Below are 27,633 nucleotides of genomic sequence, written 5' to 3' on the forward strand. Positions count from 1 at the left end.
GACTATAAGCCGCGCCTACGCTGCGCTAAAGGGAATGTCAAAAAAACAGTCAGATAGGTCAGTCAAACTTTAATAATATATTAAAAACCAGCGTTCTAACAACTCTGTCCCAAAATGTACGCAAATGTGCAATCACAAACATAGTAAAATTCAAAATAGTGCAGAGCAATAGCAACATAATGTTGCTCGAACGTTAATGTCACAACACACAAAATAAACATAACGCTCACTTTCTGAAGTTATTCTTCATTCATAAATCCCTCGAATTTTTCTCCTTCGGTGTCCGAATTGAAAAGTTGGGCGAATGTCGTCCGGCGCTGCCTCCCTGTCTTAGTGAAGGTGTGTTCGCCTTCTGTCATCCATTGTTCCCACGCAGTTAGCAGTCTAGCTTTGAATGCCCTGTTGACACCAATATCTAGCGGCTGGAGGTCTTTTGTCAATCCACCCGGAATGACGGCGAGTATTGAATTAAGCGCGTAAGCGTGTCTCTCAATGTGATGTTATGAGCTAGCAAATATAACAACTACACTACCCAGCATGCAACGGTAGTGACGAGCATGCGCGGTAGCCCTGAGAAGCGTTGTTGTATGCTGGCAGTTAGAATGTGGTTATGAGCACGCTGTGAGTAAACGTTGAGAACTCAGTTAACACGCCTCGTCTGCATTATTTATAATTAGACAGACAACACACTTAATAGGAGCCATTTTGGGGTCTTTACATAAACACACAAATGGAAATGAAACGTCACATATCCCAGCATGCACCGCGTGCTTCTTCTTCTTCCAGGGCGGGTGGTTGCTTACAGTAGAAGAAGAAGCGCTTCCTGTTCTATGGGGGCGGGTGCTTACCTTGGCGGTTGCTTGCGTAGAAGAAGAAGCGCTTCCTGTTCTACCGGGAAAAAAGATGGCGGCTGTTTACCGAAGTTGCGAGATCGAAACTTTATGAAAATGAATCGTAATATTAATCCATATATGAAGCGCACCGGGTTAAAAGCCGCACTGTCAGCTTTTGAGTAAATGTGTGGTTTTTAGGTGCGGCTAATGGTGCGGAAAATACGGTAACTGTGCTTTTAGAATGTGGCGCCGGCCGTTAAAAAGTTAGCTGCCGGCCACACTTTGACACCTCCGCTCAAACCCAACAAGATAACTTGTTATCCTGAAAGTGTTGATTTTTGTCCTCAGTGCCCCGACGTGGACGACGACGACATGAAGGAGCTTCTGAACGACACTCGTCTCCTCAAGAGACTGAAGAATGGACAAATCTGCGAGGAGGACTTTGAGAAGGGGGTCGCGCGAGACCGTGACTGAGGAAAAGTCGGACACGCTCCCATCTTACGCCGTTTAATGATGTTTATAAATAAAGCTTGATGAGCTCGTCGCTGACGGCCGACGGCGTGAGGACGCCCAGGTCGGTGAAGAGGAGGGTGATGAGGGAGGGGGGCGTGTAGTCCACCAGCGGGTGTTCCTCGGACAGGTTGGGGAGGTGTTTCAACGTGTCCACTTTGTACTGCCGGGACAGACAACAAACACAACATGTGATCTACAATTCCAAGACTAGAATGGCACCTCCCCCCACCTTGAACTTATCCGGCACGTCCTGTTGGTTGAGCGGGTACAGGCGCACGAACTTGAAGCTTTCGGCCACCACGTAGAACGGTTTGTTGTGAGCCTTGGCGCACACCGCCGTCTGGTAGGTGCCAATCTGTGCCAACGTCAAAACATCTGTGGACTGACAAAACACGACTACTTCCTGCAACACACCTTGTTGATGATCCCGCCGCTCTCCACCACGCCCTCTGCGCCCACGATGACCTGATCCACCTTCTCCAGGATGTACCTTACGCACGCCAGCCAATTTATGTCATAAAGTGTGTCCCCATACTTATGTCCATTGCGCCTTCTTACCCCACAGCCGCGTCCAAGACCACGGTCACAGGAACGTTGAGCTTCCTCAAGTCTTCTGCCATCTGCCGCCTGGACCGAGACAGACATGTGATTTAAACGGCCACCAAAAAATAAACACACTCTAAGCCCATGGGTGTCAAACTACGGCCCGTGTAATTAGGGCCCGCCATGGCCCATTGCAAAAGGACTCCCACAGGGAGTCCTTATGCAATGGGACATAAGGACCTATTGTTATTCGTCCGTTTTATTATTAGGGCCCGCACGGCCCATTGCAAAAGGACTCCCACAGGGAGTCCTTATGCAATGGGACATAAGGACCTATTGAATTTCTAAGGTTTTATTATTATTATTATTATTATTATTATTATTATTCTTCCGCAGCTTTGCGCACTACTTTGACCCCCTTAACATGCTTCAAAACTCACCAAATTTTACACACACATCAGTAATTTTTGGCAAAACTTTTTATCAAAAAACCAAACCTCAAAACTCAAGATTGCGCTCTAGCGCCCCCTAGGAAAAAAACAAAACTAGACTGCCTGTAACTCCCACTACGAAGGTCGGAAAAACATGAAACAAAATTCTCTATGTAGGTCTGACTCAGACCTAACTTTCATAATGGTACATTCTTGGGCTAAAATCAACAGGAAGTTGGCAATTCCCCCTTCAAGACAAAAAAGTACTAAAAACAGTCACTTTTGCATCTTTGAGCTGTTATTTGACCCCCTTAACATGCTTCAAAACTCACCAAACTGAACACACACATCAGGACTGGCTAAAACTGTGATCTAATGAAAAAACCTAACCCCAAATCCAAAAATTGTGCTCTACAGCAGTTTTTTAATCAAACCGACAAAAAACTGCACCTCGGAAGAAAAAAAAGACAAAACTGCCTGTAACTCCCACTGGGAAGGTCGGAGAGACATGAAACAAAAACCTCTATGTAGGTCTCACTTAGACCTACATTTCATAAATTGACAACCCCCAGCAAAAATCAACAGGAAGTTTGCTATTCCCCCTTCAAAACAACATTTTTGTAAAAACCGGTCACCTTCCTTCAAAATCTATCTCCTCTGAGCGCGTTTGTCGTTTTGCCTTCAAATTAACACAGGTGAGAGATACAACCCTTGTGATTAAAAGTATAGATGGGATTTGTAATACCTGCTCCGGTTTTGATTTTATGACCCTTCAAAGACCTGCTGCGCTGATGCTCCTGCGGTGCTGTTTTTTAAAGATGGCTGCTTAAAAGCAGGAAGCACTAACGTGCCCACACAATGCAGACAAGGTAGGTACACTAGACAAAAGTCTTGGGACACTTCAGACTACAAGTAGACAAAAGTATTGGGACACTTAGGACTAGCACCTGCCAAATCCGCGGGCCCGACCAACGCTGCTTGCAGCTTTAATTATTCTTTATTCTTCCGCCGCCACAACAAACTGTAATTTGACCCACTTAACATGCTTCAAAACTCACCATATTTGACCCACACATCAGGACCTGCGAAAATTACCTTTTTTTAAAAAAACCAAACCTCAAAAATCAAAATTGCGCTCTAGCGCCCCCTAGGAAAATAAAAAAACAGACTGCCTGTAACTCCCACTAGGAAGGTCGGAGAGACATGAAACAAAAACCTCTATGTAGGTCTGACTTAGACCTAGTTCTCATAATTGTATGTCTTCGGGCTAAAATCAACAGGAAGTTGGCTATTCCCCCTTCAATACAAAAAAGTACTAAAAACAGTCACTTTTGCCTCTTTGAGCTGTAATTTGACCCCCTTAACATGCTTCAAAACTCACCAAACTGAACACACACATCAGGACTGGCTAAAACTGTGATCTAATGAAAAAACCTAACCCCAAATCCAAAAATTGTGCTCTACAGCAATTTTTTAATCAAACGGACAAAAAACTGCTCCTCGGAAGAAAAAAAAGACAAAACTGCCTGTAACTCCCACTGGGAAGGTCGGAGAGACATGAAACAAAAACCTCTATGTAGGTCTCACTTAGACCTACATTTCATAAATTGACAACCCCCACCAAAAATCAACAGGAAGTTTGCTATTCCCCCTTCAAAACAACATTTTTGTAAAAACCGGTCACCTTCCTTCAAAATCTATCTCCTCTGAGCGCGTTTGTCGTTTCGCCTTCAAACTAAGACAGGTGAGAGATAAAACCCTTGTGATTAAAAGTATAGATGGGATTTTTAATACCTGCTCCGGTTTGGATTTTATGACCCTTCAAAGACCCGCTGCACTGATGCTCCTGCGGTGCTGTTTTTTTAAGATGGCTGCTCAAAAGCAGGAAGCACCAACGTGCCCACACAATGCAGACAAGGTAGGTACACTAGACAAAAGTCTTGGGACACTTCAGACTACAAGTAGACAAAAGTATTGGGACACTTATGACTATCACTGGACAAAAGTATTGGGACACTTAGGACTAGCACCTGCCAAATACGCGGGCCCGAACAACGCTGCTTGCAGCTTTAATTTCACTTGGCCCTTGAGGCGATATCAAATTAACACTAGAGCTGACCCGCTCATTATATTCAGCAGCGATGCCGCGGTAACACCGCATTCACCGCTAATTCTCATATTTGCCAACCCTCCTCGGAGACTCCCAAATTTCAGTGCCCCTCCCGATAATCGTCACAACCGCTTTGCATTCAGTCCAACGTGTGCTGGCCCAGTCACATAATAGATGCGGCTTCTGCACGCACACACAAGTGAATGCAACGCATACTTGATCAACAGCGATACATTACACTGAGGGTGGCCGTATAAACAACTTTAACACTGTTAGAAATATACACCACACTGTGAACCCACACCAAACAAGAATGACAAACACATTTCGGGAGAACATCCGCACCGTAACACAACATAAACACAACAGAACACTTTGCAGCACTAACTCTTCCGGGACGCTACAAGGTGGGGGTTTGGTGGTAGCGGGGGTGTATATTGTAGCGTCCCGGAAGAGTTAGTACTGCAAAGGGTTCTGGGTATTTGTTCTGTTGTGTTTATGTTGTGTTACGGATGTTCTCCCGAAATGTGTTTGTCATTCTTGTTTGGTTTGGATTCAGTGTGGCGTATATTTCTAACAGTGTTAAAGTTGTTTATACGGCCACCCTCAGTGTAACCTGTATCGCTGTTGATCAAGTATGAATTGCATTCACGTGTGTGTGCGTACGTATATCACATATCTTGTGACTGGGCCGGCACGTTGTTAGAATGGATGAAAAGCGGACGTGACGACAGCTCGTAGAGGAGCTTAAATGCAGTGCCTTTAAGGCACGCCCCCAAGACTGTGATCAGGGCACACTACGAGATATAAAGACTGATGAACACCTTTGTTCGATAATGAAGGTTGCCTCAGCTCAAAGCCTGAGCCCTGACATTAATGATCTAGCATTTAAGAAAAGATGGCAGGTATCTGGCTTGGGCTCATCAGATTAGATCAGTGTGTTGCAAACTGAGCAGTTTAAAGTCCTGAATGGTTGGTTTATTCATTATTTTATTTTCAAATTTATTTGCCTGTGGAAAAAGTTAATGTTGATATTTACCTCGGAAGGCTGCAAATAGAAAAGAGGCATTCAATTTTTATTAGGGCCCGCAATGGCCCATTGCAAAAGGACTCCCACAGGGAGTCCTTATGCAATGGGACATAAGGACCTATTGAATTTCTAAGGTTTTATTCTTTATTATTATTATTCTTTATTATTCTTCCGCCGCCTCTTTGAGCACTAATTTGACCCACTCAACATGCTTCAAAACTCACCATATTTGACCCACACGTCAGGACCTGCGAAAATTGTCTTTTAATAAAAAATAAAAAAAACTGCAAAAATCAAAATTGCACTCTAGCGCCCCCTAGGGAAAAAAAAAACTAGACTGCCTGTAACTCCCACTAGGAAGGTCGGAAAGACATGAAACAAAATCCTCTATGTAGGTCTGACTCAGACCTAACTTTCATAATGGTACATTCTCGGGCTAAAATCCACAGGAAGTTGGCAATTCCCCCTTCAAGACAAAAAAGTACTAAAAACAGTCACTTTTGCCTCTTTGCGCTGTAATTTGACCCCCTTAACATGCTTCAAAACTCACCGAACTGAACGCACACATCAGGACTGGCAAAAACTGTGATCTAATAAAAAAACCTAACCCCAAATTCAAAAATTGCGCTCTAGAGCAATTTTTGAATAAAACGGATAAAAAACTGCTCCTCGGAAGAAAAAAATTACAAAACTGCCTGTAACTCCCACTGGGAAGGTCGGAGAGACATGAAAAACCTCTATGTAGGTCTCACTTAGACCTACATTTCATAAATTGACAACCCCCAGCAAAAATCTACAGGAAGTTTGCTATTCCCCCTTCAACACAACATTTTTGTAAAAACCCGTCCCCTTTCTTCAAACATTATCTCCTCTGAGCGCGTTTGTTGTTTCGGCTTCAAACTAACACAGGAGAGAGATTGAACCCTTCTGATTAAAAGTTGGTGAAAGAGTTGTGATACCTGCTCCGGTTTTGATTTTATGACCCTTCAAAGACCCGCTGCGCTGATGCTGCTGCAATGCTGTTTTTTTAAGATGGCTGCTTAAAAGCAGGAAGCACCAACGTGCCCACACAATGCACACAAGGTAGGTACACTAGACAAATGTCTTGGGACACTTCAGACTACAAGTAGACAAAAGTATTGGGACACTTAGGACTAGCACCTGCCAAATACGCGGGCCCGAACAACGCTGCTTGCAGCTTTAATTATTATTTGAAACTCGATTTTGCATGTCACTATAAAGTTATATAAGCCTTGCTTGTTCAATATTCAATGCAAAACTTGTTTGGGTCCCTATTAAAAGGTTAATTTGTTCAACCTTGGCCCGCGGCTTTGTTCAGTTTTACATTTTGGCCCACTCTGTATTTGAGTTTGACACCCCTGGTCTAGCCGCACTCACCCGGTGCCATCGGGCTGCGACTCTGTGACGAAGACGGAGAAACGTTTGTTCTCGCCCGCCGCCTTTTCCAGCACGCGGAGGACCACTCTGGAGTAGGAATGTGTCAGGATTTTCTGTTGTGTTGATGACAGGCAGCAGAGACACGTCAGCAAGTCTTACAGCGCTTGAAAAGGCATGTGACTTCGCAATGCATTGTAGGGATCCAGGTAGCCATTTTTGCTGGACGCAGGTTTTGTTTACATTAGACTTAGACTTCCTTTTATTGTCTTTGAACTTTGCAGTACAGATAAGAACGAAATTTTGTTGCATTAGCTCATTGTAGTGCAGGATAAATAAAGAGATTACTGTACAGATAAATATATTGCACTTTTGCATATGAATGGCTGTGCGGTAACAAGAGGGATCAACAAACTGGATTGAAATGGACCATACAAAATAAAATAACTTACATTGGTGGAATTGATGCATATGAGCAGGTGCAATGGACAAGAGATTTGAGTGAACTGCTGCCATTGTCGAAGCCAAACTTGTCCCGGTTTTTGTCAACGCAGTCAGTTTTTTTACCGGTGAAGAATTTCAGAATTGGCCAGATCCGCATATACCCGTATTTTCCGCACCATTAGCCGCACCTAAAAACCACAAATTTACTCAAAAGCTGACAGTGCGGCTTTTAACCCGGTGCGCTTTATATATGGATTAATATTAAGATTCATTTTCATAAAGTTTCGATCTCGCAACTTCGGTAAACAGCCGCCATCTTTTTTCCCGGTAGAACAGGAAGCGCTTCTTCTTCTACGCAAGCAACCGCCAAGGTAAGCACCCGCCCCCATAGAACAGGAAGCGCTTCTTCTTCTACTGTAAGCAACCACCCGCCCCGGAAGAAGAAGAAGCACGCGGTGCATGCTGGGATATGTGACGTTTCATTTCCATTTGTGTGTTTATGTAAAGACCCCAAAATGGCTCCTATTAAGTGTGTTGTCTGTCTAATTATAAATAATGCAGACGAGGCGTGTTAACTGAGTTCTCAACGTTTACTCACAGCGTGCTCATAACCACATTCTAACTGCCAGCATACAACAACGCTTCTCAGGGCTACCGCGCATGCTCGTCACTATCGTTGCATGCTGGGTAGTGTAGTTGTTATATTTGCTAGCTCATAACATCACATTGAGAGACACGCTTACGCGCTTAATTCAATACTCGCCGTCATTCCGGGTGGATTGACAAAAGACCTCCAGCCGCTAGATATTGGTGTCAACAGGGCATTCGAAGCTAGACTGCTAACTGCGTGGGAACAATGGATGACCGAAGGCGAACACACCTTCACTAAGACAGGGAGGCAGCGCCGGACAACATTCGCCCAACTTTTCAATTCGGACACCGAAGGAGAAAAATTCGAGGGATTTATGAATGAAGAATAACTTCAGAAAGTGAGCGTTATGTTTATTTTGTGTGTTGTGACATTAACGTTCGAGCAACATTATGTTGCTATTGCTCTGCACTATTTTGAATTTTACTATGTTTGTGATTGCACATTTGCGTACATTTTGGGACAGAGTTGTTAGAACGCTGGTTTTTAATATATTATTAAAGTTTGACTGACCTATCTGACTGTTTTTTTGACATTCCCTTTAGCGCAGCGTAGGCGCGGCTTATAGTCCGGGGCGGCTTATTGGTGGACAAAGTTATGAAATATGCCATTCATTGAAGGTGCGGCTAATAATCCGGTGCGCCTTATAGTGCGGAAAATACGGTACTATTTCTCAGGACGCAGTTCTAAGAACTACCACACTCTTTTAATGCCTTAACACTTTTTTATTTTTTTTCATTTTCCTGAGGGAACTCTCCTGAAGGAATCAATAAAGTACTATCTACTCTTGTTTAGTTATAGGAACTACCCTTTCCCATAGGGACTTTTCACTTTCGGCTGGGGATGCTGGGGACCTTGGTAAGAAACACGTGTGATACATATCCGCCTGCAACCCGTGACGTATTACTTTAGCGCCTCAACACCACTGCAAAACAACCAACAACCCGCCCATGAAAGGAGAACAGAGAAACGAGCAAGAATGGAGGCCAATGTGTTCATGATCGTCTGCTCGCAAGGAATAATAACTATGGCTGCTAAAATTTGGCATCTAATAACATTGATGAAAGAGCACACCAAGGGAGTAAAGGGCACGAGGAATCCAGCGACAGGCGATATTTCTTTGCTTCATGGAAGACCAAAGGATAAATGAAGTGCATATCATTTTAGTTCCTATGGGACTCAGTTTAGACCAGGTGTCACCAACCTTTTTGAAACCAAGAGCTACTTCTTGGGTACTGATTAATGCGAAGGGCTACTAGTTTGATACACACTTAAATCATACTTGCCAACCGTGAGACCTCCAATTTCGGGAGATGGGGGGTGGGGGGCGTGGTTGGGGCAGGGGCGTGGTTAAGAGGGGAGGAGTATATTTACAGCTAGAATTCACCAAATCAAGTATTTCATATATACCGGTATATATATACATATATATATCCCCGCAACCCCGAAGGGAATAAGCGGTAGAAAATGGATGGATATATATATATATATATATATATATATAAATAAAAGAAATACTTGAATTTCAGTGTTCATTTATTTACTCATATACACTCACATAACACTCATCTACTCATTGTTGAGTTAAGGGTTGAATTGGCCATCCTTGTTCTATTCTCTGTCACTACCTTTCTAACCATGCTGAACACCCTCTCTGATTATGCATTGCTGTGTGGCACGCACAAAAGTGCTTTCATCAAAGGCACTAGATGGCAGTATTGTCCTGTTTAAGAGTGTCACAACATTGCTGTTTACGGCAGACGGACTGCTTTACTGTAGACGTTCTTTATATTGTGGGAAAGCGGACTCAGGTCTGCATGGAGCTGGAGGGGGCGTGGCCTCCAGCTCCGCCTGAATTTCGGGAGATTTTCGGGAGAAAATTTGTCCCGGGAGGTTTTCGGGAGAGGTGCTGAATTTCGGGAGTCTCCCGGAAAATCCGGGAGGGTTGGCAAGTATGACTTAAATAAATTGCCAGAAATAGCCAATTTGCTCAATTTACCTTTAACTCTATGTTATTATTAATAATTAATGATATTTATCTTTGTGGAAACACTGATCATCTTAATGATTTCTCACAATAAATATATATAGAAACAGATAAATATCAATATGCAACACTTTATTTTTATATTTTCTCTAAGTGCACATTTTTCAAATTGAACATTTTCAAATGATCACTTCTAAGACAGTCTTGTGAAATCACAATATCCCATTTTAACTAGCTAGCCACTAACATTTTTATAAAAGAGGAGAAAACACGAAAAAAATTTAAATTACATTTTGAAACATAGTTTATCTTCAATTTCGACTCTTTAAAATTCAAAATTCAACCGAAAAAAAGAAGAGGAAATTCGAATCTTTTTGAAAAAATTAAAAAAATAATTTATGGAACATCATTAGTAATTTTTCCTGATTAAGATTCATTTTAGAATTTTGATGACATGTTTTAAATCCAATCTGCACTTTGTTAGAATATATAACAAATTGGACCAAGCTGTATTTCAAAGACAAATCATTATTTCTTCTAGATTTTCCAGAACAAAAATTTCAAAAGACTTTGAAATAAGATTTAAATTTGATTCTACAGGTTTTCTAGATTTGCCAGAATATTTTTTTTTAAATTTTAATCATAATAAGTTTGAAGAAATATTTCACAAATATTCTTCGTCGAAAAAACAGAAGCTAAAATGAAGAATTAAATTCAAATGTATTTATTATTCTTTACAATAAAAAAGATTAATTTACTTGAACATTGATTTAAATTGTCAGGAAAGAAGAGGAAGGAATTTAAAAGGTAAAAAGGTATATGCGTTTAAAAAGTTGTATTTTTTTCTCTAAAATTGTCTTTCTGAAAGTTATAAGAAGCAAAGTAAAAAAATTAAAGCATTTATTTAAACAAGTGAAGTCCGAGTCTTTAAAATATTATACAAATATATATATATATATATAAATATAAATATATATAATATTTATATATAAATATTAAAATATTTTCTTGGATTTTCAAATTCTATTTGAGTTTTGTCTCTCTTAGAATTAAAAATGTCGAGCAAAGCCAGACCAGCTTGCTAGTAAATAAATACAATTTAAAAAATAGAGGCAGCTCACTGGTAAGTGCTGCTATTTGAGCTATTTTTAGAACAGGCCAGCGGGCGACTCATCTGGTCCTTACGGGCGACCGCGTTGGTGACCCCTGGTTTAGACACTACTTCAGAGTAGGAGATAAAATAGTTATAGGATCTGAGGGCCGTAGTCCCTAGTTCCTGTATGTCGGAACACGACAAAAACAGCCCGGGGACTAAAAAGGTTATAGGAACTCCAAAAAGTCCTTACAGTGGGAAAACGACTATTGTCCTCCGTTCAAATCTATGGCTTTCATCTCTTTTGTATTCGAGATGCGTGACGGAAATCCTACTAATTCATGCACTTACCCAAGACTAAAAGTAAACAGACAACATGCTTTTTTCCAAACGACTGTACGTTCTTTGTTGCCCGCTAACATGCTACGTGATTTGATACAAACGCACCAGTGTGAAAATGTCGTGAACACACCAAGATGTACCAGGTGATAGCATTAAAAGTCATGTTTGATCATCTGACGGCTGTAATTCAGGCTATTCACCGGCTCTTTATTAGCTTCATAATCCGACTTCGCTTTAATGCTGGAAATGAGAAAAATCTCACCAATTACTTTTTCCTCCCCAAAGAGATGATGACCCCGATTGTGGCAGGCACCATTTGCATCATGTTTTCAAGTTGTTCAAAGAGAAAACAAAACTCATCTTAATCACTAACTCCTGTATTCAGCCATGTAAATGAGCTATTTAGAGGCCAGCAAGACCCACAATGCATTGCATCACACTTTCATGCCCTATGAGATAAACACTTACTGCGCCATCTTTGATGAAGGTGTGACACAGCTTAGCCACTTTGCTTCTGGACATGGAGATCTTCTCTAAGAAAAGCTCTCCTCGTTCCTCCATCACCTTCTTGCAGCGGGACAGATCCTGGCGGACAATCGGTACAAACTCTTCAGTGACAAAGACCCATTTGTGTGCATTAACATGAGATTTGTCATCTTAAAAAGGCCTTAGTGGCCACATGCGTGGACAGCACCTTTTAGTGAAGTGAAGTGAATTATATTTACCGTATTTTCCGCACCATTAGCCGCACCTAAAAACCACAAATTTACTCAAAAGCTGACAGTGCGGCTTTTAACCCGGTGCGCTTTATATATGGATAAATATTAAGATTCATTTTCATAAAGTTTCGGTCTCGTAACTACGGTAAACAGCCGCCATCTTTTTTCCCGGTAGAACAGGAAGCGCTTCTTCTTCTACGCAAGCAACCGCCAAGGTAAGCACCCGCCCCCATAGAACAGGAAGCGCTTCTTCTTCTACTGTAAGCAACCACCCGCCCGCGTAGAAGAAGAAAAAGCGCGCGGATATTACCGTACGTTTCATTTCCTGTTTACATCTGTAAAGACCACAAAATGGCTCCTACTAAGCGACAAGGATCCGGTTCATGAAAAGACGCAATCTCTCCATCCTCACACGGATTACTATTTCACAGCAACTGATATTCCTGTGAACCGCACTGTGGATACAACGGGAGCACGTACGGTGAATATTCGCACCACAGGGAATGAGAAGTCGTCCTTCACTGTGGTTCTAGCTTGCCATGCTAATGGCCAGAAACTTCCACCCATGGTGATATTCAAAAGGAAGACCTTGCCAAAAGAGACCTTTCCAGCCGGCGTCATCATAAAAGCTAACTCGAAGGGATGGATGGATGAAGAAAAGATGAGCGAGTGGTTAAGGGAAGTTTACGCGAAGAGGCCGGGTGGCTTTTTTCACACAGCTCCGTCCATGTTGATATACGACTCTATGCGCGCCCACATCACAGATGGTGTCAAAAAACAAGTGAAGCACACAAATACAACACTCGCCGTCATTCCGGGTGGATTAACCAAAGAACTCCAACCGCTGGATATTGGTGTCAACAGGGCATTCAAATCACGACTGCGAACGGCGTGGGAACAATGGATGACCGAAGGCGAACACACCTTCACTAAGACAGGCAGACAGCGCCGGACGACATACGCCAACATCTGCCAGTGGATCGTAAATGCCTGGGCAGATATTTCGGTCACAACTGTGGTCCGAGCTTTCCGGAAGGCAGGATTCACAGAACTGCTGAACAGTGACACTGACTCCGATGACTTCGACGAGACGGAACCGGCCATTTTGGATCCCACATTTGCCCAACTTTTCAATTCGGACACTGAAGACGAAGAATTCGAAGGATTTACGAATGAAGAATAACTTCAGAAGGTGAGCGCTATGTTTATTTTGTGTGTTGTGACATTAACGTTCGAGCAACATTATGTTGCTATTACTCTGCACTATTTTGAATTTTACTATGTTTGTGATTGCACATTTGCGTACATTTTGGGACAGAGTTGTTAGAACGCTGGTTTTTAATATATTATTAAAGTTTGACTGACCTATCTGACTGTTTTTTTGACATTCCCTTTAGCGCAGCGTAGGCGCGGCTTATAGTCCGGGGCGGCTTATAGGTGGACAAAGTTTTGAAATATGCCATTCATTGAAGGTGCGGCTAATAATCCGGTGCGCCTTATAGTGCGGAAAATACGGTATATAGCGCCTTTTCTCTAGTGACTCAAAGCGCTTTACATAGTGAAACCCAATATCTAAGTTACATTTAAAGCAGTGTGGGTGGCACTGGGAGCAGGTGGGTAAAGTGTCTTGCCCAAGGACACAACAGCAGTGACTAGGATGGCGGACGCGGGGATCGAACTTGCAACCCTTAAGTTGCTGGCACGGCCACTCTACCAACCGAGCTATACCGCCCCAAGCTCTTATTTATCAATCAATCAATCAATCAATGTTTATTTATATAGCCCTAAATCACAAGTGTCTCAAAGGGCTGCACAAGCCACAACGACATCCTCGGTATAGCCCACATAAGGGCAAGGAAAAACTCACCCCAGTGGGACGTCGATGTGAATGACTATGAGAAACCTTGGAGAGGACCGCATATGTGGGTAACCCCCCCTCTCTAGGGAGACCGAATGCAATGGATGTCGAGTGGGTCTAACATAATATTGTGAGAGTCCAGTCCATAGTGGATCCAACATAATAGTAAGAGTCCAGTCCACAGTGGGGTCAGCAGGAAACCATCCCGAGCGGAGACGGGTCAGCAGCGCAGAGATGTTCCCAACCGATATACAGGCGAGCGGTCCACCCCGGGTCCCGACCCCGGACAGCCAGCACCCCATCCATGGCCACCGGATCTGTGTGTCTCCCCTTCCACAAGGGATAGGGGGGAACAGAGGAGAAAAGAAAAGAAACGGCAGATCAACTGGTCTAAAAAAGGGGGGCTATTCAAAGGCTAGAGTATACAAATGAGTTTTGAGATGGGACTTAAATGTTTCTACTGAGGTAGCATCTCTAACTGTTACCGGGAGGGCATTCCATAGTGCTGGAGCCCGAATAGAAAACGCTCTACAGCCCGCAGACTTTTTTTGGGCTCTGGGAATCACTAATAAGCCGGAGTTCTTTGAACGCAGATTTCTTGCCGGGACATATGGTACAATACAATCGGTAAGATAGGCTGGAGCTAGACCGTGTAGTATTTTATACGTAAGTAGTAAAACCTTAAAGTCGCATCTTAAGTGCACAGGAAGCCAGTGCAGGTGAGCCAGTATAGGCGTAATATGATCAAACTTTCTTGTTCTTGTCAAAAGTCTAGCAGCCGCATTTTGTACCAACTGTAATCTTTTAATGCTAGACATAGGGAGACCCGAAAATAATACGTTACAGTAATCAGCTCTTATTTCCAAAATTGTGTACACTACTGAATTGAGGTCTTATGGCCACTTATGTGGACACTTATACTGCCATCTGGTGGTGTCAGAAGAGTATAACATACAATGGAATTTGGAAAAAAAAAAGTGTAAAAATAAGAATTAGTATGTCACTAAACATGAAGTACACCTTTGTTACTTATGGACTAAAGTACATCATATCAAAAGATGATTCTTAGTTTTTATTCTAATTACGGTCCAATAAGCCCAAATAGCAAAGAGAAATAAAAAAAAAAAGCATGTAAACAAACAGCTTGGGCCTTAAGAGGTTAAGCTCCGCCCTTCACAAAGTAACACGATTAATTGGCATACATCAAAATCAAATGTAAACAAAAGGTGTTACATGACATTGTTGTTACCAGGCAGAATTCTGCAGCATATAGGCCAATAAACATAGCCACGCCCACTAGGCTGTTTGAATGACAGAAAGTCATTATTATTCATACACTTTAGAGAAGGGGGCGGGGGTCCAAACTGTTTCCAGGGGCCATTTATATAGAAATATATAATATTGGCTTTGATGAAATATTTAAAGGTAAAAAAAAAAACCTACAATGCTGCGATGTTATCCGTACTAAGTGGGTTTGGGTGAGCAAATGAAGCGCTTCTTTTCTTCGACCCGTGTCGTGAACATACCCTGAGGTCATTGCAAACCAACATGACCTTCCTTTGGGACTACCTCACTGTTTCAGAATTAGACATTTTGCGTGCTATTTGCGCCGAATGTTCCAAGACATTTGGTAGGAAGAAAAAAAAAAAACCCATCACGCTTCAAGACATCAAACGTTAACAGCCACCTGAACCGCCTATGACGGTGTTTTGAAAGCCATTGTGATGTATGCTAGAGAAGCTGCCCCAAAGCCAGTCGCAAAGAAATTAGATTTGAAAAATAATACATTAATAAGTTCATTGGTTATCAGTATCGTTCTTGTATTGATATTGTCTACTCAGTGGCCTAGTGGTTAGAGTGTCCGCCCTGAGATCGGTAGGTCGTGAGTTCAAACACCGGCCGAGTCATACCAAAGACTATAAAAATGGGACCCATTACCTCCCTGCTTGGCACTCAGCATCAAGGGTTGGAATTGGGGGTTAAATCACCAAAAATGATTCCCGGGCGCAGCCACTGTTGCTGCCCACTGCTCCCCTCACCTCCCAGGGGGTGATCAAAAGGATGGGTCAAATGCAGAGGACACATTTCACCACACCTAGTGTGTGTGACTATCATTGGTACTTTAACTTAATATACAAAAAACGTATTTCATGCTTAGTTTTTAGTGTCAACATGTTTAACTTCTTACTATTACATCACACCAGTTTGCTCTTTCACTCCACTTTGTGTGTTTTTGTAATGGCGGGCCATTAAAAAAAAATTCTGCAGACAGCAAATGGCCCCCGGGGCCCACACCTGCTTCAGCGTTTTTAGCTTTACATAACGGTCAATTCAGAGTAATTCATCGATATTGGAACGGAAGAAAACAGCGCCACCTGCTGGTTCAAATGGTGGACATATTCTAAACTTCAGCCAGTAACGTTGCCAACCGGTCAATGTTTTTTGCCCTCAAGTGACACAGATCAGATTTTTTTTTTTGCAAGTCTAAACGCTCCAAAGCGCTTCAAATATGATCTTTTAACGCCACAGTCCTGAATCCAATCTGCTCTTTTCAAATGTGACTTCAGTCTAAACGCAATGCGACATGTATGTGACCTGAATCGGATTTTTTTTTATGAGCTTTGGGCAAGATAGGTCACTCGTGTGCGCTGGAAAGATGCAGTCGCCAGCGGAAATTGCGTCATTAGTGCGCAATAAAAAAGGCTATATGTAATATGTGAATATTGTTGAAAGATCGGAATTGACGCTGTGGCGCATTTACTTACACGTGAGTTGAATAATAAAGCTCCCTTAGATGCCCGTGTCTTGTCTACTTAATATCCATAAAAAGGTTACAATGAGAGATGTCCGATAATATCGGCCTGCTGATATTATCGGCCGATAAATGCTTTAAAATGTAATGTCAGATATTATCAGTATCGGTTTCAAAAATTTAAATTAATTACTTTTTTAAAACGCCGCCATACTTGCCAATTCTCACGATTTTCCCGGGAGACTCCCGAATTTCAGTGCCCCTCCCGAAAATCTCCCGGGGCAACCATTCTCCCGAATTTCTCCCGATTTCCACCCGGACAACAATATTGCAGGCATGCCTTAAAAGGCACTGCCTTTAGCGTCCTCTACAACCTGTCGTCACGTCCGCTTTTCCTACATACAAACAGCGTGCCGGCCCAGTCACATAATATATGCGGCTTTTACACACACACACACACACACACACATAAGTGAATGCAAGGCATACTTGATCAACAGCCATACAGGTCACACTGAGGGTGGCCGTATAAACAAACTTAACACTGTTACAAATATGCACCACACTGTGAACCCACACCAAATTAAGAATGACAAACACATTTCGGGAGAACATCCGCACCGTAACACAACATAAACAACTAGGGCTGCAACAAGTAATCGATTAAATCGATTAAAATCGATTATAAAAATAGTTTGCGATTAATTTAGTCATCGATTCGTTGGATCTATGCTAGTGGTTCTTAACCTGGGTTCGATCGAACCCTAGGGGTTCGGTGAGTCGGGCTCAGGGGTTCGGCGGAGGTCAAGACACACCCGACTCATCGTGTAAATAAAAACTTCTCCCTATTGGCGTATTACGGATACGGCAACAGCAGAAGTCAGACTGGTTTGCAGGTGTGTAATTTGTTGTGAGTGTATGCACTGTGTTGGTTTTGTTGATTAAACAAGGTGATGTTCATGCACGGTTCATTTTGTGCACCAGTAAAAAAAAACATGGTAACACTTTAGTATGGGGAACATAATCACCATTAATTAGTTGCTTATCAACATGCAAAGTAGTAACATACTGGCTCTTAACTAGTCATTATTAAGTACTTATTAATGCCTTATTCGGCATGGCCCTAACCCTCTAACCCTGGCCCTAACCCTAACCAAATAACTTTAAATTAAGTCTTTGTTACTTAGAATATGTTCCCCATACTAAAGTGTTACCAAAAACATATAACTTTGTCTTGAATTTGAAAAAATACAACATTTTATTTTTCACTAAAGAAGGGTTCGGTGAATGCGCATATGAAACTGGTGAGGTTCGGTACCTCCAACAAGGTTAAGAACCACTGATCTATGCTATGCGCATGCGCAGAGGATACTTTTTTTAATTTTTATTATAAACCTTAATTTATAAACTGCAACATTTACAAACAGCTGAGAATCAATAATCAAAATAAGTATGGTGCCAGTATGCTGTATTTTTTCAATAAAATACTGGAAAGGATAGAAATGTAGTTTGTCTCTTTTATCCGATTATTAATCGATTAATCAAAGTAATAATCGACAGATTAATCGATTATCAAATTGTTAGTTGCAGCCCTAAACACAACAGAACAAATACCCAGTACCCCTTGCAGCACTAACTCTTCCGGGACGCTACAATCCCCCCGCTAACACAAACCCCGCCCACCTCACCTCTTTTTTTTACTTTCAGCGCTTAACTCGAGATCAACATCAGAAATATCTGTAAATTACAAGTTTTTAAATGATTTTTTTTATGTTTTGTTTTTTTTATGCTGTTTTTGTCATAGAAAACTTTGTCTTTTTATGGCAAACACACAAAATGCAATACTTTCTTCAAAAAACATTTCAAAGTGTAATATTTGACGTGAAATAATTGAAGCCTTGAATAGGTCAATAATTCATAAAGTGGATTTTGATTCATTATTTTTTGAGCAATGACAGTTTTAAAGAAAAAAAACAGTCGGCATGGCAACTGCGTGGCGCAGTGGATGAGTGGCCGTGCGCGACCCGAGGGTCCCTGGTTCAATCCCCACCTACTACCAACCTCGTCATGTCCGTTGTGTCCTGAGCAAGACACTTCACCCTTGCTCCTGATGGGTGCTGGTTAGCGCCTTGCATGGCAGCTCCCTCCATCAGTGTGTGAATGTGTGTGTGAATGGGTAAATGTGGAAGTAGTGTCAAAGCGCTTTGAGTACCTTGAAGGTAGAAAAGCGCTATACAAGTACAACCCATTTATCATTTATCATTTAACTTTGTGTTTTTTAGAAGTCAACATTGCCACTTCTTTTTACATTTCACCTGTTTGCTCTTTTATTCCACGTTTTAATGGGGGGTTTTTTCTGCTATAATATTATTTTCAGAATGTGGCCTGGGCCATCAATAAATTAGCTGCGAGATCTCTGCTTTAGAACATCTGTTACTTTTATTTTAAATGTTGCCTTAAAATGACGTTCAATCTAAAATAACAGAGCTTTTTACAGAAGGGAAAAACATGAAAGGTGACTATGAATGAGAACAATCATGATTCAATGCGATTCAAAACCGATTTAACTCAATTCTTATTATTTGGTATATATCCATCCATCCATTTTCTACCGCTTGTCCCTTTTGGTGCTGGAGCCTATCTCAGCTGCATTCGGGCGGAAGGCGGGGTACATCCTGGACAAGTCGCCACCTCATCACAGGGCCAACACAGACAACATTCACACTCACATTCACACACTAGGGCCACTTTAGTGTTGCCAATCAACCTATCCTCAGGTGCATGTTTTTGGTGCATATTTGGTATATTTTTGACAAAAAAGGCTCCTTTTTTTGGCTGCCGTGTCTCTAAAAATTTCATCCATCCATTTTCTACCGCTTGTCACTTATTAAAAATGTCCATTCAATTCAGAATCGTGATAAATAAAATTTGTATGTGAATTGATTTTCCAGTGCCCCTAAAGGCTGCTTTGAAAAAAGCCCATCAAAGCCGTGTCAGGCAAGGTTAGATATTTTTCGGAAGAGCAGGTCAAACACCACCGGAGGGATTTGGAGGGGGAAGGGCACGCCATTGGAATGTATGCACTCCCTGTATGCATCATAGGAATGCAAGCATTTAATCACCCAGTTTTCCACCAAATTTGAGAAGAAACAAACATTTTTACATATTTTAGCCGGTGTCTGTAACAAGGCAGTAAAACGGATGATCAAACAAAACAGAAGTCATCGTCATGGACCCACTAGCTGCAGAAAGCTAGCTGTCCAATCAGCGAGACAGACTCAATAACTCCACGGTGACGTTTTGAAACGATACAAAAAGAATCCAATGCAAGTCAATAATACTAACACAGACATTTGCAAACATGTTAGCATATTTGCTGATGCTAACGAAGCTAGCTTGATTACATCACGTTAGCACGTACAAATGTGCATGAAAACACTCCTACAGACATCACGTATGAATTGTTTCAGTTATATTGTAAAACTTACAAATGTTTCTTATGAGCAAAAACGATATGGACGGTTATACTTCCGGTTCAAGGCCCGAAAAAGGAAGTACATTTTCAAACTGCAGCACCTGCAGTGGGCGAGCTTGTTCGAAAGATGAAGCCATAGCACAAACAATAACCCTCCTCTTCAGTGTCTCTGTCGGTGTTCTATTAAAACTATTTGTTCAGTACAAAACCTTATCCATAAATCAGCCCCGCACCGTTTAATACGCCGCAGGGTTCAAAGCGTGGGGGGGGGGGGGGGGGGGGGGGGGGTGGCATGACATGGCACCCCAAACCATCACTGATGGTGGAAACTTTACACTAGACTTCAGGCAACGTGGATCCTGTGCCTCTCCTGTCTTCCTCCAGACTCTGGGACCTCGATTTCCAAAGGAAATGCAAAATTTGCTTTCGTCAGAAAACATGACTTTGGACCACTCAGCAGCAGTCCAGCTGGTGTCGGTCCACTCTGTTTCCTGAGATCCAGGGTCAACGCAGCCGTCTACCAGCAAGTTTTAGAGCACTTCATGCTTCCTGCTGCTGACCTGCTCTATGGAGATGGAGATTTCAAGTTCCAACAGGACTTGGCGCCTGCACACAGCGCAAAATCTACCCGTGCCTGGTTTACGGACTATGGTATTTCTGTTCTAAATTGGCCCGCCAACTCCCCTGACCTTAGCCCCATAGAAAATCTGTGGGGTATTGTGAAAAGGAAGATGCAGAATGCCAGACCCAAAAACGCAGAAGAGTTGAAGGCCACTATCAGAGCAACCTGGGCTCTCATAACACCTGAGCAGTGCCAGAAACTCATCGACTCCATGCCACGCCGCATTAACGCAGTAATTGAGGCAAAAGGAGCTCCAACCAAGTATTGAGTATTGTACATGCTCATATTTTTCATTTTCATACTTTTCAGTTGGCCAACATATCTAAAAATCCCTTTTTTGTATTAGCCTTACACAATATTCTAATTTTGTGACACACGGAATTTTGGATTTTCATTTGTTGCCACTTCAAATCATCAAAATTAAATGAAATAAACATTTGAATGCATCAGTCTGTGTGCAATGAATAAATATAATGTACAAGTTACACCTTTTGAATGCAATTACTGAAATAAATCAAGTTTTTCAAAATATTCTAATTTACTGGCTTTTACCTGTATATTGAGTAAAACATGCTTGAAACTAGAATATCAACTGTTGCAAAGCCGTGTCATCAACACTCACAAGTATAAAACTACTTTTTTAAAGTAATAATTTCTTATTTTGAGCATGAAAAAAAATTGTGACTTTGACACAATTGTGTCATAATTAAAACAGATGACAGCCAAATGGACTTTGCTGTTTTATTTTCAATGAAACAATAGAAAATACGTACTCATATAGTAGTACAGTTGTTATTAGTGAGAATATTCTTATTTTAAGGTATTTTGGGTTCATTGAGGTTAGCTAATTAGGGCCCGCACGGCCCATTGCAAAAGGACTCCCACAGGGAGTCCTTATGCAATGGGACATAAGGACCTATTGTATTTGTAAGGTTTTATTCTTTATTATTATTATTCTTCCGCTTCTTTGCGCTATAATTTGACCCCCTTAGCATGCTTCAAAACTCACCAAATTTTACACACACACATCAGTAATAAACGCCAGAACGTTTTATCAAAAAACCAAACCCCAAAACTCAAAATTGCACTCTAGCGCCCCCTAGGAAAAAAAACAACTAGACTGCCTGTAACTCCCACTAGGAAGGTTGGAAAAACATGAAACAAAATCCTCTATGTAGGTCTGACTAAGACCTAACTTTCATAATGGTACATTCTCGGGCTAAAATCAACAGGAAGTTGGCAATTCCCCCTTCAAGACAAAAAAGTACTAAAAACAGTCACTTTTGCCTCTTTGCGCTGTAATTTGACCCCCTTAACATGCTTCAAAACTCACCGAACTGAACACACACATCAGGACTAGCAAAAACTGTGATCTAATAAAAAAAACCTAACCCCAAATTCAAAAATTGCGCTCTACAGTAATTTTTTAATAAAACGGAGAAAAAACTGCTCCTCGGAAGAAAAAAATTACAAAACTGCCTGTAACTCCCACCGGGAAGGTCGGAGAGACATGAACCAAAAACCTCTCCGTAGGTCTCACTTAGACCTACATTTCATAAATTGACAACCCCCAGCTAAAATATACAGGAAGTTTGCTATTCCCCCTTCAACACAACATTTTTGTAAAAACCGGTCACCTTTCTTCAAAAATTATCTCCTCTGAGCGCGTTTGTTGTTTCGGCTTCAAACTAACACAGGAGAGAGATTGAACCCTTCTGATTAAAAGTTGGCGAAAGAGTTGTGATACCTGCTCCGGTTTTGATTTTATGACCCTTCAAAGACCCGCTGCACTGATGCTCCTGCGGTGCTGTTTTTTTAAAATGGCTGCTCAAAAGCAGGAAGCACCAACGTGCCCACACATTGCAGACAAGGTAGGTACACTAGACAAAAGTCTTGGGACACTTCAGACTAAAAGTAGACAAAAGTATTGGGACACTTAGGACTAGCACCTGCCAAATACGCGGGCCCGACCAATGCTGCTTGCAGCTTTAATTTCACTTGTTTTGGAAAGTCTTGACAAGCCAAATGTATGTGTTCTATTGGCAGATAATTTTGCTTGGTTCAAATAAAATACCCCTCATTTTTGTATTTTTTTTCTCTTGTTTTTGAACACTGACTTTTTGCAGAGTATGATTTATTAGGTTATGGGTTTTTCTTCTTGCTTTGCAGACTCCATAACCTAATACATTGTACATTAAATTGTGTAGTAGTGTGTAGATCAAGGCTTGTAGAATGTCCACCTGGTGCTCCAGCGACGTGAGGCTGATGAAGCGCAGGAAGAGCTCGCCGCCAGACGACAAGGCCACAGACGAATCCACGGCGGTCAGACGATCCGTGGCCCACTTCAGACTCTCTCCCAGTCCCAGGAGGGTCTCGCCTGTACGGGAAGACGAATGCGGGATCAGACCAACCAAAAAAGAGTCATGATGGTGTAAATATACCCAAGCGGGAAGGTGACGTTAATGCCACCTTGGTCTCTCTTCAGGAACTCCAGCAGGGTGCGGATGGCGGCCACGGCGGACGCCACGTCCGGATCGTTCCTCATCTGAGCCCGGAAGTTCTCCACCAGCTCTGACAGCACAAACCGGTTTTTAATGTACTTTCTATTTACAATTTGCACATAACGACATGGTGTTATGTACAAACCCCGTTTCCATATGAGTTGGGAAATTGTGTTAGATGTAAATATAAACGGAATACAATGATTTGCAAATCCTTTTCAACCCATATTCAGTTGAATATGCTACAAAGACAACATATTTGATGTCCAAACTCATAAACTTTTTTTTTTTTTTTGCAAATAATAATTAACTAAGAATTTCATGGCTGCAACACGTGCCAAAGTAGTTGGGAAAGAGCATGTTCACCACTGTGTTACATGGCCTTTCCTTTTAACAACACTCAGTAAACGTTTGGGAACTGAGGAGACACATTTTTTAAGCTTCTCAGGTGGAATTCTTTCCCATTCTTGCTTGAAGTACAGCTTAAGTTGTTCAACAGTCCGGGGGTCTCCGTTGTGCTATTTTAGGCTTCATAATGCGCCACACATTTTCAATGGGAGACAGGTCTGGACTACAGGCAGGCCAGTCTAGTACCCGCACTCTTTTACTATGAAGCCACGTTGATGTAACACGTGGCTTGGCATTGTCTTGCTGAAATAAGCAGGGGCGTCCATGGTAACGTTGCTCCAAAACCTGTATGTACCTTTCAGCATTAATGGCGCCTTCACGGATGTGTAAGTTACCCATGTCTTGGGCACTAATACACCCCCATACCATCACAGATGCTGGCTTTTCAACTTTGCGCCTATAACAATCCGGATGGTTCTTTTCCTCTTTGGTCCGGAGGACACGACGTCCAGACTTTCCAAAAACAATTTGAAATGTGGACTCGTCAGACCACAGAACACTCTTCCACTTTGTATCAGTCCATCTTAGATGAGCTCAGGCCCAGCGAAGCTGTCAGCGTTTCTGGGTGTTGTTGATAAACGGTTTTCGCCTTGCATAGGAGAGTTTTAACTTGCACTTACAGATGTAGCGACCAACTGTAGTTACTGACAGTGGGTTTCCGAAGTGTTCCTGAGCCCATGTGGTGATATCCTTTACACACTGATGTCGCTTGTTGATGCAGTACAGCCTGAGGGATCGAAGGTCACGGGCTTCGCTGCTTACGTGCAGTGATTTCTCCAGATTCTCTGAACCCTTTGATGATATTACGGACCGTAGATGGTGAAATCCCTAAATTCCTTGCATTAGCTGGTTGAGAAAGGTTTTTCTTAAACTGTTCAACAATGTGCTCACGCATTTGGTGACAAAGTGGTGACCCTCGCCCCATCCTTGTTTGTGAATGACTGAGCATTTCATGGAATCTACTTTTATACCCAATCATGGCACCCACCTGTTCCCAATTAGCCTGTTCACCTGTGGGATGTTCCAAATAAGTGTTTGATGAGCATTCCTCAACTTTATCAGTATTGGGTTGGAATTGGGGGTTAAATCACCAAAATGATTCCCGGGCGCAGCCACCGCTGCTGCCCACTGCTCCCCTCACCTCCCAGGGGGTGATCAAGGGTGATGGGTCAAATGCAGAGAATAATTTCGCCACACCTAGTGTGTGTGTGTGACAATCATTGGTACTTTAGCTTTTTACTTTATTTATTGCCACCTTTCCCAACTTCTTTGTCACGTGTTGCTGGCATCAAATTCTAAAGTTAATGATTATTTGCACAATTTTTTTTTTTTTATCAGTTTGAACATCAAATATGTTGTCTTTGTAGCATATTCAACTGAATATTGGTTGAAATGATTTGCAAATCATTGTATTCCGTTTATATTTACATCTAACACAATTTCCCAACTCATATGGAAACGAGGTTTGTAAAAGCGGGATGTATAAACACATAGTTTGAAAGTAACTTATTTACTGGTTACATTGAAATAAAATCCATCTATTTTCTACCGCTTGTCCCTTCTTTGGGGTGGCGTGGGGGGGGGGGTCGATGTATATAATTACTCGCAATGTTACATTATGTCACATACAGTTAAGTAGAAATGGGTGTGTTTTATATGAGTGACAATATGTAAAATGTTACATCTTACCTTCTTCATTCATGCTGTTACGAGACACTTTCAGGGCGTAAAAAGAAAGATGGTGACAAAAGAAAACAATTTTAATGTGGAGTTACTCCGCCTTCTCGCAAACTGTTCGTACGCGCCTTTTTTTCCCAATAAGATTTTCATTCAGTCAAATTACAATTAAAATCTTTCACTTTTATCGCCAACTTCTAGAAAAACCACATAAATGCGGCATGAAAAGTTGATTTCGGCGAGTTCTTCTGCGCGTTGACGTGTCGCGGAGAGATGACGTCAGCTTGGGGTTGGAAAAAACACGTCATAATTTCCACGTCACCGCCACCTTCTGGACTGGAGTTTAATAGCAGAATTGTGGCATATATTTAAAATTGTTAAATGTATATAAACGTGTTAAATGTACTGAATTTAAAATTTGTTGAATGCATTTAAAATGCTGAACATATGTATTCAAAACTTGTTAAATATATTTAAAAGTTGTTGAATGTTTTTAAAACTTGTTAAATGTATTTAAAAGTTTTTAAATGTATTTAAACGTTGTTAAATGTATTGAAATGTATTCAAAACTTGTTAAATATATTTAAAAGTTGTTGGATGTATTTAAAAGTTGTTAAATGTCATTAAAAGTTGTTAAATGTATTTAAACGTTGTTAAATGTATTGATATGTATTTAAACTTGTTAAATGTATTTAAATGTAATTATAACTTGTGAGATGTATTTAAAAGTTGTTGAAAGTATTTAAAACTTGTTATATGTATTTAAAAATTATTGAAGGTTTTTAAAACGTGTTAAATGTATTTGAAAGTTGTTGAAAGTTTTTAAAACTTGTTAAATGTATTTAAAAGTTGTTAAATGTATTTAAACGTTGTTAAATGTAGATGTATTTAAAAGTTGTTGAAAGTATTTAAAACTTGTTATATGTATTTAAAAATTATTGAAGGTTTTTAAAACGTGTTAAATGTATTTGAAAGTTGTTGAAAGTTTTTAAAACTTGTTAAATGTATTTAAAAGTTGTTAAATGTATTTAAACGTTGTTAAATGTATTGAAATATATTCAAAACTTGTTAAATATATTTAAAAGTTGTTGAATGTATTTAAAAGTTGTTAAGTGTATTTAAAAGTTGTTAAATGTATTTAAACGTTCTTAAATGTATTGAAATGTATTTAAAACTTGTTAAATGTATTTAAATGTAATTAAAACTCGTGAGATATATTTAAAAGTTGTTGAAAGTATTTAAAACGTGTTATATGTATTTAAAAGTTGTTGAAAGTATTTAAAACTTGTTATATGTATTTAAAAAATATTGAAGGTTTTTAAAACGTATTAAATGTATTTGAAAGTTGTTGAAAGTATTTAAAACTTGTTAAATTTATTTAAAAGTTGTTAAATGTATTGAAATGTATTCAAAACTTGTTAAATATATTTAAAAGTTGTTGAATGTATTTAAAACTTGTTAAGTGTATTTAATAGTTGTTAAATGTATTTAAACGTTGTTAAATGTATTGAAATGTATTTAAAACTTGTTGAATGTATTTAAATGTAATTAAAACGTGTGAGATATATTTAAAAGTTGTTGAAAGTATTTAAAACTTGTTATATGTATTTAAAAATTATTGAAGGTTTTTAAAACGTGTTAAATGTATTTGAAAGTTGTTGAAAGTATTTAAAACTTGTTAAATGTATTTAAAAACTGTTAAATGTATTTAAACGTTGTTAAATGTATTGAAATACATTCAAAACTTGTTAAATATATTTAAAAGTTGTTGAATGTATTTAAAAGTTGTTAAGTGTATTTAAAAGTTGTTAAATGTATTTAAACGTTCTTAAATGTATTGAAATGTATTCAAAACTTGTTAAATGTATTTAAATGTAATTAAAACTCGTGAGATATATTTAAAAGTTGTTGAAAGTATTTAAAACTTGTTATATGTATTTAAAAGTTGTTGAAAGTATTTAAAACTTGTTATATGTATTTAAAAAATATTGAAGGTTTTTAAAACGTATTAAATGTATTTGAAAGTTGTTGAAAGTATTTAAAACTTGTTAAATTTATTTAAAAGTTGTTAAATGTATTGAAATGTATTCAAAACTTGTTAAATATATTTAAAAGTTGTTGAATGTATTTAAAACTTGTTAAGTGTATTTAATAGTTGTTAAATGTATTTAAACGTTGTTAAATGTATTGAAATGTATTTAAAACTTGTTGAATGTATTTAAATGTAATTAAAACTTGTGAGATATATTTA

General features: G+C 40.3%; 2 protein-coding genes across 4 annotated transcripts in view; one reads left to right on the top strand and one right to left on the bottom strand.

Annotated features, from left to right (window-relative positions):
- ddx55 (DEAD (Asp-Glu-Ala-Asp) box polypeptide 55) overlaps positions 1–1,880 on the top strand; it is a 39,144-nt gene extending 37,264 nt beyond the window's left edge. The window contains exon 14 of the mRNA XM_061931631.1: positions 1,182–1,880. Within this exon, the coding sequence (XP_061787615.1) occupies positions 1,182–1,307 (126 nt within the window). The 3' untranslated portion in view covers positions 1,308–1,880. The remainder of the gene's footprint in view (positions 1–1,181) is intronic.
- Positions 1,327–25,675, bottom strand: eif2b1 (eukaryotic translation initiation factor 2B, subunit 1 alpha). Of its 3 annotated transcripts, XM_061931632.1 has the most exons (9): positions 25,395–25,675; positions 23,266–23,367; positions 23,037–23,173; positions 11,839–11,955; positions 6,859–6,971; positions 1,905–1,973; positions 1,761–1,836; positions 1,576–1,701; positions 1,327–1,506 (listed from the first exon to the last, which is right to left on the bottom strand). In XM_061931632.1, the coding sequence occupies exons 1-9, from the start codon at positions 25,405–25,407 to the stop codon at positions 1,351–1,353; spliced, it is 909 nt and encodes a 302-aa protein (XP_061787616.1). In that variant the 5' UTR covers positions 25,408–25,675; the 3' UTR covers positions 1,327–1,350. The 3 variants fall into 3 exon arrangements, with proteins under 3 accessions (XP_061787616.1, XP_061787618.1, XP_061787617.1); XM_061931634.1 differs by lacking the exon at positions 6,859–6,971 and having other exon boundaries at positions 1,576–1,836; XM_061931633.1 differs by lacking the exon at positions 6,859–6,971 and having other exon boundaries at positions 1,761–1,973.
- Between the last annotated feature and the right edge of the window lie 1,958 nt (positions 25,676–27,633).

This window comes from Nerophis lumbriciformis, linkage group LG39 (assembly GCF_033978685.3).
Source record: "Nerophis lumbriciformis linkage group LG39, RoL_Nlum_v2.1, whole genome shotgun sequence".
In the NCBI taxonomy this organism is placed as follows: Eukaryota; Metazoa; Chordata; class Actinopteri; order Syngnathiformes; family Syngnathidae; genus Nerophis; species Nerophis lumbriciformis.

What these genes read in the sequence shown, in the direction of transcription:
- eif2b1 (XM_061931632.1), bottom strand. An exon ending in GTTCCTGAAGAGAGACCAAG is followed by an intron (nt 23,174 to 23,265) that starts GTGGCATTAACG and finishes CTTCCCGTACAG; the next exon opens with GCGAGACCCTCCTGGGACTG. An exon ending in GCGGCGGGATCATCAACAAG is followed by an intron (nt 1,702 to 1,760) that starts GTGTGTTGCAGG and finishes ACGTTGGCACAG; the next exon opens with ATTGGCACCTACCAGACGGC.